The following is a 19,220-nucleotide window of genomic DNA, read 5'->3' as shown; positions in this document are numbered from 1 at the left end:
TAAAATTTGACCAAACTTTTTTTCTTTTTTTTTTTCAATTTAACTAATTCTTTGATCTAGTTGCCTAATTTTTGTTGTTTTCTTTTATGACAACATAATTCCCACAAATAAAAAATAAACGTAAATTCCTCCTGGGTCCTCCAACTTGAGAAAATCCAATTCACCATCTCTTACCATAATTCCCTCTATAAATTCCCTTGCCTCACATCTCTTCTTCCTCAACACCACATTAACTAAGCACACACAAAACCTCAATCAAACCCTTATACACATGGCGGGTTTTGATGCCTCATCAGCAGCAGCGCCGTCGCCGTGGCACTCGCCGGTGCCGTACCTGTTCGGCGGGCTTGCGGCGATGCTGGGGCTCATCGCTTTCGCTCTCTTGATCCTCGCCTGCTCCTACTGGAAGCTCTCCGAAGACGCCGAGAGGGACCTCGAGGCCGACGGAGGAGGAGACGGAGCTTCTAAGGTGGAGCCGCTGGTGATGGAGGAGAAGTTTCTGGTGATCATGGCCGGCCAGGAAAAGCCCACTTTCCTCGCCACTCCGATGTCCAGTAGAACGTCGTCGTTTAGTAGCAAGAGCACTACTAGTACTTTAAGCTCTGAAAATAGTACCCTATCTGAAGCTGATTTTGAACACATAAAACATCCATAATTAGAATTTTGGTTCTTTTAAAATATGGTAGAATTGTTATGAATTTTGCGGGAATGTAAATAATTTTTGGAAGATAATTCTCTCTCTCCCTCTCCCTCTATCAGTGTTAAATTATTCTATTTTTTGCAACTGTTTGCACAGAGGAATTAAGTGCAGAAATTGGAGGACTGAAAATGAACGTGAAATCAGAAAAAGCTCCTGTGAATGAATTTAGTTGCAGCAGAGAAATACGTATGATTTCAATAAATTTTAAGCTGTTTATTGAGGTGGGAAATAAAACCATACTCAGTTGATTCTGGTAGAATTAAATTTAGTCAGTGCAAAAAAAATGAGGAGAATTGGTATAGTGAAAGTGGTTGTCGTTGTGCAAGAGCTGTTCACGTGCCACGTGGAAACTGATACGAGTACAACACGACCCCGACGGACGGAGACCATATAAGAGATAGAGGAAGTGCCAACGAGCCTTGATGCACCGCCGGACTGTGATACTGTTGAAAGAGGTCGCCCATCTGCGACGGCCATCAAGTCGTCACGACCAAAGCGGCAAGTTCGCCCCCCAGCCAAGTACGGGGAGTTTGTCCCTCGTTGAATATGATTAGTTCATATTTTAATATTATTTTATTTTAGTTTCCTTTTTGAATTAGGATAATTATCTTAGTTTGTTTCCTTTTTGAATTAGGATTATTTTGAACATTATAAGTAGGCGCATAAGCTCTCTTTTTTTCATAATAAGATATATCAGATTTTCGTTTACTTTCATGTTTATTGCTTCTTTGTGTTAAAATCCTCTTTTCAAAGCGGTCGACGGGATTTTGCCTCCCGGGACTTCTAGATTATCCGTTTCCGACATCACAATAAGGGAAAACCCTTATCAAATTGGTGCTTTCTTGAACTCATGGACAATCAGTCATCTGGTGTCGGAACATCGACCACGACCGCATCCAGCAACGTGGCGCACCCGGCCTTCGATAACCGAAGACTCGAACTCACGTTTGAAGTAGGTTGACAGTCGGACGTCTGTCCAGCGGCCGCCGCCTCGCCCAGAGCCGGACCCGCCTTTCGCCCTTCCGACGCACTGGTTTTCCAACCCGTTGCCGACGACGGGACAAACGGCGATCCCTTCGCAGTCTGTAATCGTCAGCACTCCAACTCCGCCGTTATGTCGTTCCTCAGATTCGCTGATATTACGTCCGCCTGCTTCATCAACACTAACGACTTACCCTTGTCGCCGATTTCCCACTATTGGGCATGGCCCGCCTGGTTCCCGCCCGCTTCGGACCTATGCAGACTTCCAGCCACCGCCTGCGAGCACGGCCTGGGACTTGCCCAACAACAACAACAGGGGCGTGGGGCTCTCTAGAGCGGACCAGACGTCATGGGATATTCCGGGGTCGCACCTCGGTTTTGAGCCACCAAATTCGCGCATAGCACCCACGTCATGGGATAACCCGGTGACCCACCAGTTCCAGGGGACGTTCGGTGCTGACCAATCCCGTAATTTTAAGATGAAGGCACCACGTTTTGATGGAACGGACGTGGCCAATTGGATCTCGCGCGTGCAATACTATTTTGAGCATTTAATGATGCCCGAGGACCATCGTTTACACTATGTCATCATGCTCTTCGATTCCCCGGTGGCAGATTGGATACTCAATTATCGTGCAAGCAATCCGACAGCCGATTGGCATGGGTTTTTGGAGGACGTACGACGTCGCTTTGATCCGCATTGCTTCGAGGATTATTTGGGCCTCATCGCCAAGTTGAGCCAGACCGGTTCACTAGCCGATTACAATGCAACGTTTGGTCGGATGCGGAGCAAAGTACCGAATCACCCTGAATCTTCATTCTTGTCATACTTATGTGGCGGGACTGCAGCAACCGGTGCGGAATCAAGTTAAGCACCAACACCCTACTTCAGTGGCAGCGGCAATGGCCCTCGCCGTAGATTATGACAGCTGCTTGGAGAGGCCGGTGGTCCACCCAGGGCTCCAGCGCCGCAATGGAATGACCAAGGACTGGCGTACGTCCGCTCTGCGGGGGCAACCCCAGTCTGCCGGGAAACTTGTTTATGCCAAGGGCCCGGAGTATTCAAAATTACCGGTTATTCGTCTCACTGCAGCAGAAAAGGCGGATAGGACTCGCCGAGGTGTCTGTTGGTATTGTGAGGAAAAATGGGTCCCGGACCACGCCTGCAAGAGATCCTTTCAGGCTTACATGGGCGCAGAGGAGGATGAGGAGACGGAGGAGCACGTGCAGCCGCCCGTGCAACCGGAGACCGAAGTGATCACGGCCGATCTCTCACACATTTATGCTTTGGAAGGAAAGCTAATGCCGGCTGCTATTGAATTGAACGACTTCTTTGGCACTTCTTCAGTGCTCATTTTGGTGGACACAGGCAGCTCACATAATTTTCTGCATCTGAAGGTTGCGGAGCGGCTCTCCCTGCCCCTCAAATCAATTAGGCCTTTCCGAGTGTATGTTGGCAATAGCGAATCGTTGTTGTGTTCGCACACGAGCGTGCAGACACGTTTAGTGGTTCAGAATCAAGTTTTTCTGCTAGACTTACACATTCTACCTATTCACGGACCTGAGGTGATTTTGGATATGACCTGGTTGAAGTCACTCTATCGTGTCACAAACGACTATGAGATGGGCACAATTGAATTCATCAGGGACGGGGTGCCAGTTTGCTTGAAGGTCACATCGCCAAACCCGAAGCAGTTGTCCCTACGGTCGTTTGCCAGCCTACTGACTATGCTGGGCACAACCGACTTGTTCGAACTAATCCCCATCCAGCAGGACGGTCCCATGGCTGGTGGGACCGCTGAATTGGAGTTTCCGACAGGTGTGCCACCCTCCATCAGCAGGATCCTGGAGGCCCATAACGTCGTGTTCAGCATGCCGTCAGGCATGCCGCCGCCGCGTCCCTTTGATCATAGAATCCATCTTTTACTCGGGACGAAACCGGTTAATGTCCGACCCTATCGATATCCATATTTCCAGAAGAATGAGATCGAGAAGCAGGTAAAGGAAATGTTGGCCTCAGGGATCATTCGACCCAGTCAGAGTCCATTTTCATCCCCGGTATTGTTGATCCGCAAAAAAGATGGGACATTTCATTTCTGCATCGATTATAGAGCTTTGAACACAGCCACAGTCCCGGATCACTTCCCGATCCCAACTACAGACGAGTTATTCGACGAGTTGGGATTAGCCCGGGTCTTTACCAAACTGGATTTACGATCTGCTTACCACCAACTCCGAATGCACACGGATGACATCTACAAGACAGCGTTCCGTACTCATGATGGCCACTTCGAGTTCTTGGTAATGCCTTTTGGCTTTACTAATGCGCCTTCGACTTTTCAGTCTGCAATGAATGCTATTTTTCGACAACTCCTCCGACTCTCTGTCATCTTTTTCTTCGATGATATATTGATATATAGCCCCTCGTTGGATTCACACGCGCAGCATTTACATGAGGTCCTCACTATCCTGGAAACTAATAAATTCTTTGTGAAAATGTCAAAGTGTGTGTTCTGCAGCGAGTCGGTGGACTATCTCGGGCACTTGATTTCGGGCAGGCAGTTAAAGGCCGACCCAGAAAAAATTGCAGCGATGGTAGCATGACCAGTCCCGTCCACTATTAAACAGTTGCGAGGTTTCTTGGGCCTTACGGAATACTATAGGCGTTTCATCTCCAATTATGCGACGATTGCAGGGCCACTAACTGACTTGCTAAAGAATGATGCTTTTCAGTGGTCCCATGTGGCTGCAGACAGTTTCGAGGCTCTAAAAACGGCTATGACGTCGGCCCTAGTACTCCGTCTTCCGGACTTTGGCAAGCATTTTTATTTGGAGACGGATGCCTCCGATTTTGGTATAGGGGCGGTATTGCTACAAGACGATCAACCATTAGCTTTTTTCAGCAAGAAGCTAGGCCCTCGTAGGCGGGTAACATCGACTTACCACAAGGAACTTTACGCTATAGTAGAAGCAGTGCAGAAATGGCGCCAGTATTTACTTGGTCGTGAGTTCGTAATCCGCAGTGACCAAAAAAGCTTAAAGGAACTACTGCAACAAGTCATTCAGACCCCGGATCAACAGTTTTACGCACGGAAGCTAATGGGATACAAATTTCGGATCGAGTATAAGACAGACGCTTCCAATCGAGTGGCTGATGCCTTGTCATGACGAGAGATGGATCCGTCGCCGGAGGCGGTGGATCAGGCAGCAGCGGCTACAACCCTTTTGACGGCGGTCTCGCATCCTGTCCCGAAAATATTAGACACTCTGATTGAGGAATCGAAATCAGCCCCTGAATTAGTAGCCTTGCGAACAACAATTGAGGAGGGTAAGCCAGACAGCAGTTTCTCAGTGAGTGCAGACTTGATTTACTTTAATCGGCGCATATTTGTGGGCGACAGGTCAGCTGCAAAAAAGGCCCTCCTATTCGAACACCATTGTACGCCACAAGCTAGCCATCCCGGGGTCGAGCGGACTTTTCGACGTTTGGCTGCAACGTTCTACTGGAGGAACATGAGAAAGGATGTAAAGGAATTTGTGGAAGCCTGCTACGAGTGTCAGACTACTAAATATTCGACCCAGAAACCTGTAGGTCTCCTACAGTCCCTTCCAATTCCGTCCCAGGTTTGGGAGGATGTCTCAATGGATTTCATCATTTCTCCACCACAATCACGAGGCTTTACAACGATTATGGTAATTGTGGATCGTTTATCGAAGTACGTGCATTTCGCGCCTCTTCCGCCTCAGTTTAACGCTCTCCGTGTGGCAAACCTTTTCATTGAAACTGTGGTTAAACATCATGGATTTCCCAAAACCTTGGTCTCGGACAGGGATTCGGTGTTTTTGAATGATGTTTGGGAGCATATGCTTCATCTTAGTGGGACAAAACTTTACTTCACCACAGCATATCACCCGCAATCGGATGGACAAACGGAGGTCCGCAATCGGGGGTTGGAGCAGTATCTTCGGGCGTTCACCGCAGATAGACCGAATAAATGGGTGAATTTTTTGCCTTGGGCAGAACTGGCTCTTAATTGTTTTCATCACGAAGGCTTGGGGACGTCCCCATTTACTGCGCTGTATGGTCGTGGTTGAGCCATCGGCAATCACTCAGCCAGATGTGGCATCCTTAATTCGCCAGCGTGCATAGATGATTATTGTATTGCGTACGAACTTGGAGAAGGCCCAGCAGCGAATGCGATCAGCGGCCAACAAACACCGTCGTAATGTGGAGTATGCGATAGGTGATATGGTGCTGTTGAAACTGCAGCAATATAGGCAGTATTCAGTGGCCAGGCCGTTGTCTACAAAGTTGGCAAGGAGATTTTATGGCCCATTTCAGGTGATAGAGCAGATTGGTATGGTTGCTTATAGGCTCCAATTACCAGAGGGGAGTCGCGTCCATAATGTATTTCATGTTAGTTTATTGTGACCATTTGTGGATGGTTCCAAGTTCCAGACGACCGAGCTGCTATCAAGATTTGCTCGGGGTCGCCCAGTCTCTCGCCCAATGCGTTTGCTTGACGTTCGCACAATCTGGAACGCAGGGGCGGCAGTGGAGGAAGGACTGCTACAATGGGAGGATGACGGAGGTGAACGGCCGTCGTGGGAACCTATGACGGTGATTAGGAGACGTTTCTCGCACCTCCTTGAGGACAAGGAGCTTCCTATGGGGGAGGGAGTTGATATGAGTACAACACGACCCCGACGGACGGAGACCATACAAGAGATAGAGGATGTGCCAACGAGCCTTGATGCACCGCCGGACTGCGATACTGTTGAAAGAGGTCGCCCATCTGCGACGGCCATCAAGTCGTCACGACCAAAGCGGCAAGTTCGCCCCCCAACCAAGTACAGGGAGTTTGTCCCTCGTTGAATATGATTAGTTCATATTTTAATATTATTTTATTTTAGTTTCCTTTTTGAATTAGGATAATTACCTTAGTTTGTTTCCTTTTTGAATTAGGATTATTTTGAACATTATAAGTAGGCGCATAAGCTCTCTTTTTTTCATAATAAGATATATCAGATTTTCGTTTACTTTCATCTTTATTGCTTCTTTGTGTTAAAATCCTCTTTTCAAAGCGGTCGACGGGATTTTGCCTCCCGGGACTTCTAGATTATCCGTTTCCGACATCGCGATAGGGGAACCCTTATCAGAAACACACGTGGACGTCACGTCACATACAATGCAGCTTTAGTTCACCTGTCGCGGCGAGCGGAAGCATTAATGTTGCAATAGTTGTTGATGCAGTTGAAGTATTTATATATAGAATAAAGTCCCAAAATGGTCCTTAACATATTGCGTTTTTTTTATTTTGGTTCAAAACATTATCTTTTGAATTATTCGGTCCCTCACATTTTATATCGGATCACATTTGGTCCATTTTGGACGGTTCCGTCAAATTTTGGACGGTTCCGTCAAATTTTTGACGGTTTTAATTAACGGGTCACAAATCCGTCACAAATCCGCCACTAACTGGGAGAAATTGATCCGTCACTAATCCGTTGCTAATCTGTCACTGATCGTTGTCTATTTCTTAGGAAAATGAAATAACTAATGAATCAGTGTAATACAGTGGTAGTGGATGGGCCTCTCTCGTAAACCAGAGCTGTCGTCGTCGCTTCTCTCCACCGCCGTCCTTCCCCCGCCAAATAGATTTTTCCGTTTTAATTTCCATTTTTCGGTTTAAAATTTCCGAATAACTTAACAATTTCTATTTTTCCCTTCTGTAGAAATTTGCAAATCCAGATTCAGCAGTGTCCTCAGCTCCCTTATTTATTCATCGATCATTTTCAGCCGCAAAGAGCTATCCAAGCTCCCGCATTTTAACATGGCAGTCTTTGTTTGTGTGTTTTGTGTGATTTCTGTTACCATTCCCCACCTGAGAAAAGCAAATTAAGCTTTGTTAGAGTAATGCTTTTAGGAGTATGTATCAATCGATTAGGGCTGCTCATTACGTCCAATTTTGATTTTGATTTGGAGTTTGCAATTGATATGATAATGTTCGATTTCTTTGATTAACATTCGAATATGGTTGTCTGTTCTTTTAGGTAGAGAAATGATGAAGAAATTGGGATAAATTTTGTAGACTAGAATGACCTGATTGATTATTCTGACCAAATAAGCCCAGAAAATCATTCTTAACAATCTCGAAATGACGAGAGGATTCTTAAAGAATTTACCGTTAGAAACCACTATCGATATTCTGTCAAGACTCCCTACTAATGACGCGGGTTAGGATTGTCTGTGACTATGATTTAGCATAGAATTCGGTTAGGATTAGTGACGGATTAGTTACGGATTAGTTTCTCCCAGTTAGTGACGGATTAGTGACGGATTTGTGATCCGGTAATTAAAACCGTCAAAAATTTAACGGAACCGTCCAAAATGGACCAAATGTGATCCGATTTCAAATGTGAGTGACATAATAATTCAAAAGATAATGTTTTGGACCAAAATAAAAAACGCAATATGTTAAGGACCATTTTGGTACTTTAGTTTTATATATATGGTGTATAACTATGTCAATTAACGCATTATTACTTGAAATGATTGCATGGCATATTTACTACTCCAGTGATCATAATTTGCTCGATACTCTTATGAATTGAATATAAGTGTTTTTTTATTTTAAAAAGGGTGCACTATCAATTACTCCGTTCCACAATTAAAGTCATACGTCAGCAGTTATGGATTCATGCTATACACAATATATTTTTATGATAAAAATTGTGAAACTGATTAAAATCAAACTGGATTTAAATTTGTATAGTAGAATAAATATATGTGATTATAATAATATGACTTTGGACCCGAATTTTCCCCAATCTAACACCACATGTCACACTTATTAATACACAATTCATTCATATTTATGTTATGTAAGAATATACTTCATCGTCAAACATGGAAATTGTGGAGATTAGTGTTAGTGAGGTACAAAAAAGCATGCATATTGTGTTGTTGAGTGGACTACTTCAATTTGGGCTCTCCGTCTTAAAATCATTAATTGTGGGAAAAAATATGTGTGCGTATGTATATGTATAGATATTAGTATGTGTTTGCGTGTTTGTTGGAAACTAGTCCAATTGGTGTGTGGGATTAATTAATTAATCACTCAAAGGGGTAAAATAGGGTATTTTTTTATGAGGATTACAAATTAGATACAGTGGAGGATATATAGTTCTTTTTCGTTTTACAACTTGTAATAGAATTAGATTTGCTGACATCAAAGGAATGGATATACTATCATTTACAATCACCATGATTGGGATTATTCTTAATTTAGATTCCTAGAAAAGAATTGTTGTTGCCTGTTAAAATACAGATACACTGATATACATACCATACTATTGAATATGGTATGTTTCTATTCCATTCTACATAGACATATAGATTTTGTTGCATTTTTATTGTTTTCACTTTGGTTGCTTTTGTACCACTGCTAGCTAGTTCGCTATTTTTGACTCAAAACAAATTATCAAATAAAAAGTTATTTTCAACCAATAATGCTATAGTAGTATTAATTTAAACGACTCAACCAATAATGCTATAGTAGTATTAATTAATACTAGGAGCTACAGTATATTAAGTTGAGTTCCAAAATCCTAATTATCCTATGTGACATCAAAGCTATGCTAAAAAAAACGCACAATTAGCTAGCACCAAAATGCTAGGAAAAGCCCCAAAGTGCTAGGAAAAATAAGGTTTTCCGAGCACATTCCGAGCACATTAGGGTGCTAGCCATTTACTCTCTCGAAATTATTTCCGAGCAGGTCTCCGAGCAATACTCCATTTTTTCGAGCACATTTCGGGTGCTCGGAAACATGGTCAACTCCTTTGTATAATGTCCGAGCACCATAATTACTCGGAAATGCAATGCACTATCACCTACTTTCTCTTCCTAGCGCTTGTGTGTGCTCGGATTAATTCGCTTTAAGACTCCTAGCACAATTTGGATGTGCTAGGGAAGGACATTTCGGCAATGTAATATTCCGAGCACATAAGTGCTCGGAATCTATGATTTTTTTTCATATTTTTCATTATTATTATTATTATTATTATTATTATTTCAGCTTCATTTTAAATTGTTAATTCAGTGAAATTAAAATGACATTAAACTAAAAATAGGAATAAAATAAATAAATTAAAATGCCAAATGGATTGCGAGAACTAAATTGTTTCACAAAGTCATTAGTTAAATTGTTTCACAAAGTCATTAGTTCAAAAAGCACAAGGCTATATCTATAGTTCACCCAAACTTTTCGCTAAATAGGTTCTTAACATGTTCTTGCATCTGTTCCTTCATCAATTCCATTTTCTTATCCGACACTTCTTGTATCTTTCTAACTTTTTCTTCCACCCGTGCTTCCATCTGGGTTTTAATCGCTCACACTCTTCTTGAAGTCGTTGCTCGTAGAGCTCGTCCATCTTGCGAGGGTCGCTGCCGGTCGAGCGTCGGATGCATATGTTGAAGTAGCTGATGGGAAGTATATTTTTGTTGCACTTCCTGCACCGGGAATCTGCTTTCTCTTCTTCACCTTCCCATGAAGCTCCAAGAAGATGGCATCTAAATCCGGATCGTCTATCCCTTTGGCTCTTAATTCTTCAGCCCTTCTCATAATATCATCCTTCCAACAAGCAAACACAAGTTAGATGCTACCATAAGCACCCGAACAAACAAACAGTTTCATAGCTTTCTCTTCAATATGTCAAGATGGAAAGATTGCAGGTGAAGATGAGAAGATTGCAGAGAATAATTCAAGACCGGAAAGTATTACAATTAGCATATAATTGATATGTGATTGATACATTCTAGGAATAGATTTATACTCTACCATGTTTACACTTTTTCTCACCTATAAGAGAATGGAAAAGTCTGTACAAAAAACACAACACAGAAGAAATAAAAATGATCTCTTTGCTCCCAAATCTCTTTCTCTCGGTTTATACCATATTTTAAGACAATAATGCAAACCAACATGTTATAATGTTGATGGAACAACATGCAACATAGATTTAGAATTCAGTTGCGTATAGATGGTGTACTAACTAATTGGATTATGCTTCATTATTAAGAGAAAATAAATCAAATTTCATGTATAATCATAAGTAATCTAATGTAAGAAAATGATCTGCAAGCACTGAGAAAATCATAAGTAATCTAATGTTAGAAAATGCTTAGCAAGCACTCAGAATTGCAGGGAAGAGTGGGGAAGGGTGACAGATGTTGCAGCATTTCTATATTAAAACATTGAAATTTGAGAAGAAGTACAACTAGTACAATGAGCACCCAAACAAACAAACAGTTTCATAGCTTTCTCTTCAATAATGCAATGCAACATGTTATCATGTTGATGGAACAACAAGCAACAGAGAATTCAGTTGTGTATAGATGGTGGACTAACTAATTGGATTATGCTTCATATTATTAAGAGAAAGTAAATCAAATTCATTATAACTATAAGTAATCTAATGTTAGAAAATGCTCAGCAAGCACTCAGAATTGCAGGAAAGAGGAGGGAAGGGTGACAGATGTTGCAGCATTTCTATATTAAAACATTGAAATTTGAGAAGTATAGCTAGTACAATGAGAACACCCCCCCCCCCCAATTATATCTTTCCATTTCTCTGTCATACACGTTTACTCTTTACTCTTTGTAGCTTGATAATATATATGTTTGTCCCCAGGCATTGTGTACCATATGTTGGTATGGATCCGATGATGGATCGAAATGCATAGATTCAACCGGTATTGAACTGAACGACGCTTCTACATCGCAATGAAATCTTCAATCATAGTAATTTGGAGTAAACCCCCTTCTCACAAGGTGCTCTTTCACTGTATCAGTAGAAAAAAATTTGCTATTATCACAACATGCACATAGACATCTAATTTTCGAACCATCCATTTTAGAGGGAAATGACACAGCAAAATTCATAAACATATCTAACCCATCGATAAAATCACGATTGAATTCTCCGGTGGGATACTTTCTCTCATACATCTACTCTCGTCCCAGAATTTTATCCATTTCACTATCCTGTAGTATGCAATCAAAACAAATAAAATAATACTTTAAATAAATTAACAAAGAGTTTAGAGAAAATAATTAGCAAATAAAAATTATACTATTGATCATCAAAATATTACTTGAACAAAAATATTATTTTAAGTTATTAAAATTCTCATGTTTCTTATCTAGAGAAGTTTTGGCATAGAATAGTTAGCTAATCTATCATTTTCATGGGTAAGTCCACTATATATTAGTCATTAGATTCAAAAATAAATTAAAGTAACCTATCAATTTTTACTATCCTATAGCATAAAATTAATATAAATTAAAACAGATATAATAATATTTTGAATTATTTAACATAGAAGTTATAGAGAATAACTAATAAATATAAATTATACATTTAGATAACAAAAAGATAACGAGGCGAGGTGGCAACGGGCAAAAAGACTACTTTGATTCGAAGAAATAACATGGTAAGATTGAGAATATGTAGGAAAAGATTGAAGAAATCGAGTTGGAGAGAAAATGGAAGAAGTAAAATGATAGAAGTGAGATCCAGATCTGGTTTAGAAATAATATCCTCATTTTTCTGAGCACCTTGCAAGTGCTAGGAATATTTCCGAGCACAATCAATTTGTTCTAGGAATTTATCCGTGCACATTGCTAGGAAATTGTTCTGAGCACATTCAATTTGTGCTCGTAAATACATTGGTGGATGCATACCTCATATGAACATTGTGACACTGATTCCGAGCACGTAGTAGGTGCTCGGATGTCTCCTAGCACATTCTAACGGTGCCCGGAATATACTCACGGTTTGCAATAGATATTTAGCACGTTGACCGTGCTCGGAACGTGCTCGGATTGTGCATATTTTCTTCAACATTCTGACAACAGGCTCGTGTGCTCGGAAAAGTGCTAGGAAAATTCCGAGCACATATTGGTGCTCGGAAATATGTGCTAGTTGAACACGCTTTTTTATTATTGGGCTACTTATTCTAGCTACTCCTACATATTTACATGTAAATAGCTTAACAAAAGTTGTCGGAAACACACTGTACTATTAATGCATGCAGACATGATGTAGTGGTTGACATCTTTAGGTCCACAAGATTTGAATATCATATTTGAATAGAATGATGATAAACAACCAAATTTTGTACAACCAAAATAAGGTTATATTATTAATTTGATGTATTAATTATATATTAAAATAATAAATGTAGTAAGTGGACAAATTAAAAAGACTTATTAGCCTTTAACCTCATTTTTTAATATTTGAATTTCCTTTCTATTGTTTTTAAAATTTGAATTAAAGTATGCACTAATTACATTTATGGTTTCAAAAAGGTAAAAAAATTATACACAAATCATAAATTTATGACCATATTATTATGCATTTTCCATGTACTATATATGTATCCATATTATTATACATATTGTGTTAGTAACTAACCTTTTAAAATATTGCGAGCAACATTAAAGGAAAGAAAGAAAAGATGCGGCAGTATGAAAATGTTTAGTGAGGATGAATGTAGTACAGTAGTATAAATTAAATATTTCTGAGGCTTTATGGAGAAAAAGATATAGGAAGGAATGATAAGTGCATGAGGATGCTATCTTGCTTTGCTCCAACGCCTAATTGCCTTCCCTTTTGCCCAATCCCTTATTTAAGAAAGCAGATGCAGATTCTGCTCTACTGTTTTTCCTTCTTTTGTTTGTTTATTTCAGTCTTACACAAGTGACTGCATGCCTTCACATTTCAGCAGCTGGCATCACATTCCCACCTTATAATCACATTTTTTAGATTTTGTTAATTTACCATATATATCAACACTATTTGTGTCTTCAGGGCGCTTGCTATGAAGAAATATAACAAAAGCAACTATACAACTTGTATATATGCATGCATATGGTAAATGTTACTCTCTCTACCCGCGATTTAAAGTCTCATTTTGTCATTTTGGGATGTTCTTGATTTAAAATCTCATTTGTTTTTTTTTAAGTAAATGGAACCACCATTAGGGTGGGTAGGTACGGTATACTTTACCGAAACCAGCATACCGTATACCTTACCGTAAATTCGGTATGCAAAAAAATCATACCTTTATCTTACCTCATTTTCGGTATACCATACTTTTGCGGTATACCTTACTTTCAATATCAATATCAATGAAAATTAAATATTTGAGTTTTTAGAATACTATTTATATTTTATATTAATTTAAATAATATATGGGGTATTAAATACTAGTATATTTTATTCATATTATATTATATTTCACAATAAATTTTATAATTTAAAAATATATAAAATACTTTATATATTATTATATTCATATTTTACGGTATATACCTTAAATTTCGGTATGCCGCGGTATACCGCGGTATATAAAAATTCATACCTTTACCTTACCGAAATATTTCAGTAAGGTATCATACCGTACCAAAAAGCACGGTATACCAAAAAATTGGTATTTTTTCGGTACGATAAGGCCGGTATTTCGGCATTTCGGTATTTTTTCCCAGCCCTACCCACCATTCGACTAACTCATTACACTCACGTTCTATTATAAACCAAATATTTAAAAATGAAGCCTACATTCCACTAACTCATTTTCCTATTTTTCTTTACAAAGTCAAATACTATTTTCTTAAAACCCGTGTTGAATCAAAATGAGACTATAAATGACGGATGGATGAGTAGTATTATTGATTTACAAATATGTGTGAGAGATTGAACTAGAGGTGCCCACGGTTTCTGGTTCCGGCGGTTAACCGCCGAACTGGAACCGTGACAATTTTTACGAACCGGAACCGTCGTATTTGGAACCGCGGGCCGGTTCCGGTTCAAGATTTTACGAACCGAAACCGTCACCGAACCGCCGGTTAACCGGCGGTTTCACGGTTCCGGCGAGGTATCCGAGGCGTCAGCCGTTGGCCGCTTTTTCAGGCAGTTTTTGAACGGAACCGGCGGGTTTTTTTTGCCGGAACCGGCAAAACCCAGCGGTTAACCGTGAAACCGACGGTTTTCAGGTCGGTTAACCGTGAAACCGACCGTCCGGCGGTTCGGAACCGCCTCGCCAGTTCCGATTTCGGTTTATGAACCGGCGGTTAACCGCCGGTCCAGTTCGGTTTGTGAATGTGTACGTCCACTTAGGGGGTGTTTGGTTTGCAAGATTGTATCCCGGGATTAAATATGTAGTGTGTTTAGTTAATGAGATTCAATACGACAACTCAATCCTAGATGAATAATCAAGAGATAATTAGTCATAGCTACCCTCACAATTCTATCCTAAATTGTATCTTGCTATTATTTTATCTAGGTAACCGAACACCACCTTAACACACTATTCTTAAACTCTGTGCAAAAAAGATATGTCTCTATTAACATAGAACGGAGGGAATATTATGCAATTAATTTAATACTTCCTCCATCTCCTAATATGTGTCTCATTTTGATTCAACACGGATTTTTAAAAATTGTAATAGAAAGTGGATTGATAAAGTTAGTGGAATGAGGACTTAGTTTTGTAAAAAAAATGTGACTGAAAATAAATTTGTGGAATGCGGTGTCTATTACCAAAATGGTAAAAATAAATTGAAATAATTAATAAGATGAAGTAAAATGTAAAACTGAGACATATAAACTCGTTTTTTGATTTTATTTTTTATATTCTTTTGATGTCGTACCAAGAGAGACGCCTCTTATAAAATCATCTTACCGTTTTCTTCATATTTTTTCTTTCTTCTTCTGCGAGAAATCTTGCTCTTTTCCTTTCTTTTAGCTACGTGAATAATCGGATTCAGATTTCAGCTTTCAGTTGTCTTCTCCCCCAAAAGAAATATAGAAAATCTAGTCTTAATTTCTTTTAATATGTTGACTTATTATTCCGAAATTACTCGTCAATTATATGGTTTCCAGCAAATATATATACGGTCCAAATCGTACATGAAGCCAAATGGCGTAGTTATGGCAATTCAATTCGCGTATTATTAGTTCCATGGAGTTGACAACATATAGCAAACAGGCTTGTGACGGAGTATTTTATAATTCCATCCAGTTGTGAGTATATTTTTTATAGAAATATATATTTTTATTTTATACATAAAGTGAACTAATTAAGAATTCATATATTCTTTTAATCTTATCTTTGTTATTTATTTTTATGATAGTTTAATTAGGATTTAATCTCACCTCCACCACTCTCAACGATTTGTGGCCCAACACAAACAATATCGTGAAGGAATTATGCGCATCAAGATTAGCACATCAATACATGTTGCACAATACATTACTGCAAAAGATCATTAAGATTAGTTGTTAGGTTAGTCTTTGGTAAATATATGCAATAAGTATTAGTATAACATAATATTGCAGTCCAGCAGTTTTGGCTTAACATGAAATAAAAAGAGAAAATATTGACAACTTAGACTGTGTCAATAATTAGAGTGAGTTTGATACAAAACTAAAACACTATTAAATATAATCAATTAATCTAACACAGGGGCAGCCGGCTAGGACGGCAGTGCCACAATTGACAAAGACACTTTTTCCAACTAAAATTCTTTAAAAACATCTTCATAGATTGATTCTCCAATCCAAAAAAAAAAAAAAGAAATTAAGTGTGTCTCTCATCAAGCCATGGGATCATCCGTCAGTTGTTGCGGTAATGATAAAGTTGAAGAAGGGTAGGCATTCTTAATCACTTACCATAATTTTAATAACCGGAAATAATTCATGTTTTATTTTTTTCATGTAGTTTAACGTTGGGAGGAGGAGGCGAGAACGTCAATCAATGGAGAATTTTCACCTACAAGGAGCTGCATACGGCCACCAATGGCTTCAGCGACGACTACAAGCTTGGCGAAGGCGGGTTCGGGAGTGTTTATTGGGGCAGAACCTCCGACGGCCTTCAGGTACTTGCATTAAGTTGAATTTAGGGAAGATAAGTCATCTATATTTGGAATTCTATGAGCACTTTTTTGCTCGTGGAATTCCAAATATAAATGAGTTTATCTTCCTTACCAAACAAGCACTAAATTATTGGGGAGACGGATAGTGACATTTGTAAGTGTAGATTGCGGTGAAGAAGTTGAAGTCGATGAATTCAAAGGCGGAGATGGAGTTCGCGGTGGAGGTGGAGGTGCTGGGAAGAGTGAGGCACAAGAATCTGCTAGGGCTCAGAGGGTATTGCGCGGGAAACGACCAGCGCCTCATCGTCTACGACTACATGCCCAATCTTAGCTTGCTCTCTCATTTGCACGGCCAGTTCGCCGGCGAAGTCCAGCTTGATTGGAAAAAGAGAATGAAAGTCGCAATGGGATCGGCCGAGGGCATATTGTATTACTCTCCATCCATTCTCTCTCATTTATTTCAATTCAATAGAAAAGTAATTGAAAAGATCTAATATGTGGTCAAAATATGACCGAGGGAGTATAATTAATGAGTAAATGACCGACCACTTTATTAGTACTATAATATGTAGTGAAAAGATTTTCAAAATTAGAAAATACTGACTAAAATGGAAAAATATGACTGCGGGTAACAGGTACCTGCACCATGAAGTGACGCCGCACATAATCCACAGAGACATAAAGGCGAGCAATGTGCTGCTGGATTCGAACTTCGACCCGCTGGTGGCTGATTTTGGGTTCGCGAAGCTGATACCGGAGGGAGTGAGCCACATGACGACGCGGGTGAAGGGGACGCTGGGGTACCTGGCGCCAGAGTACGCAATGTGGGGGAAAGTGTCGGAGAGCTGCGATGTGTACAGTTTCGGAATCCTTCTACTCGAGATCGTGACCGGGAGGAAGCCCATCCAGAAGCTTCCGGGCGGCGTCAAGCGGACCATCACTGAGTGGGCCGAGCCGCACATAAGTAAAGGCCGGTTTAAGGATCTTGCGGACCCGAAGCTACGTGGGAATTTCGACGAGAGCCAGCTCGTTCAGGCCATTAATGTGGCGGCGCTGTGCGTGCAGAGTGAGCCGGAGAAGCGGCCGACGATGAAGGAGGTGGTGCTTCTGCTGAATACCGCGGCGCCGGTGGCTGCGCGGATCAAGAGCGTTAAGTATTCTGAGGATTTGATGGCTCGTGATCAGGATGATGATGATGATGATGATGATGGTGATGGGAGGAATGGATATGAGGATGAGAGCAGCGTCTACGGCGTTTTCGGGGCGTTGGAGGCGCAGAAGATGGAGGCTCCCTTCCGGCGTTACGGGGAGAGGCGATGAGACTCATTTGATTGTTAATGTCTTTTTACTTGATTGATTTTGGTTCGTGACTCATTTCATTTAATCAGCTACGCAACTCAACGCGTATATATTAGTAGTAATATCTTAATTTTGAGCACGCAACATTTTACTCCCAGCGTCCGCTATTTATAGTCCAATTTTTGAATCGATACGAGTTACTCCCTTCATCCCCGATTAATTGTCAATCTTTAACCGGGCACAGGTTTTAGAGCATGAATAACCCCGTCCCCATTTCCGGCCCCAAGTCCCCTCCACATCATCATTCCCCTACAGTTGCGGCCCAGGCCCCAACTGCTCTAACCCTGCAGGCCGCAACTAATAAATGACACTATTCACAAATCCAACTTATTTTCCTCGTAAAATAGAATACGTTGAGCAATTATAACAATTTATTTTTAATAAAAAAATAATAAATTATAAACTAAAAAATATACAAAAAAATTAGAGTATTAAAAAAATGCAAAAAAAATTAAAAATATATTAAAATTCTGCAAAACACGTTCCCCCTCTCCATCTCCTTCTTCTTCCTCTTCCTTCCCCCTCTCCCCCTTCTTCTTCTTCTTCTTAAAAATGCAAAAAAAATAAAAAAAATTAAAATTGATGAAAAAAACATCGCCGCTCTCCATCTCTTTCTTCCTCCTCTTCCTCCTTCTTCCCCCTCTCCCCCCTTCTTCTTCTACTTAATAATGCAAAAAAAAAAATTAAAAATTAATGAACAGTAGCGGCCCGGCTCTTCGCCCCGGAAGCTCCAACGCGCGCCCAGGCCGGGCAGCGGGACGGTCACCAGGCCGGGAACGCGGCCCCGGGACCGGCCTGGGCCGTGACGCCTCCTCCTCCAACGCGCAGGACGGACCGGGACTCGCGATTTGCGGCCCGGCTCGTCGCGTTATTCATGCTCTTAAGAAATGTAAAAAAAGTTGGTTGAAAAAATTAGTGGAATGTGAGACCCACTTTTTTATATTGATTTTATAATAAAATGTAAGTGAAGTGAGTTAGTTGAATGTAGGACCTACTTACCATTTATGGTAAAAATGAAGTGTGACAATTATTGAGGGACAGACCGAAATGGAAAAGAGTGACAATTAATAGGAGACGGAGGGAGTATTTGATATTGTTAGGCTTTGAGAAGAAAAATGAAGAAATGAGTTGATGAAAAGTGGATTGTGGGCCTGTTAAGGGTATAGTTCCCTTAACGTACGCCGGCGGCAACGAACGTAGCAACAACGATAGAACTCGGACGTCGTGGGCTCTCCCCGTC

General features: G+C 40.6%; 2 protein-coding genes across 2 annotated transcripts; both read left to right on the top strand.

The window, feature by feature from the left end:
* The first annotated feature begins 228 nt into the window (after positions 1–228).
* Positions 229–732, top strand: LOC121793895 (protein GLUTAMINE DUMPER 3-like). The gene has a single exon (XM_042191917.1). It carries the CDS (start codon positions 272–274, stop codon positions 653–655), a length of 384 nt encoding a protein of 127 aa, XP_042047851.1. The 5' UTR covers positions 229–271; the 3' UTR covers positions 656–732.
* Positions 733–16,358: 15,626 nt separating this feature from the next.
* LOC121794602 (PTI1-like tyrosine-protein kinase At3g15890) lies at positions 16,359–18,059 on the top strand. Its single transcript, XM_042192844.1, has 3 exons — positions 16,359–16,624; positions 16,786–17,048; positions 17,257–18,059. Exons 2-3 carry the CDS (start codon positions 16,810–16,812, stop codon positions 17,939–17,941), a joined length of 924 nt encoding a protein of 307 aa, XP_042048778.1. The 5' UTR covers positions 16,359–16,624; positions 16,786–16,809; the 3' UTR covers positions 17,942–18,059.
* Positions 18,060–19,220: the final 1,161 nt, after the last annotated feature.

Source organism: Salvia splendens, chromosome 3 (assembly GCF_004379255.2).
Source record: "Salvia splendens isolate huo1 chromosome 3, SspV2, whole genome shotgun sequence".
Taxonomy (NCBI): Eukaryota; Viridiplantae; Streptophyta; class Magnoliopsida; order Lamiales; family Lamiaceae; genus Salvia; species Salvia splendens.
This window is presented reverse-complemented; position numbering and strand designations above follow the sequence as displayed.

Excerpts from the sequence above, each read along its gene's own strand:
- LOC121794602 (XM_042192844.1), top strand. The coding sequence starts at position 16,810 with ATGAATTCAAAGGCGGAGATGGAGTTCGCGGTGGAGGTGGAGGTGCTG. Across the intron at positions 17,049-17,256 it reads GGATCGGCCGAGGGCATATT|GTACCTGCACCATGAAGTGA; the intron begins GTATTACTCTCC and ends TGCGGGTAACAG.
- LOC121793895 (XM_042191917.1), top strand. The coding sequence starts at position 272 with ATGGCGGGTTTTGATGCCTCATCAGCAGCAGCGCCGTCGCCGTGGCAC.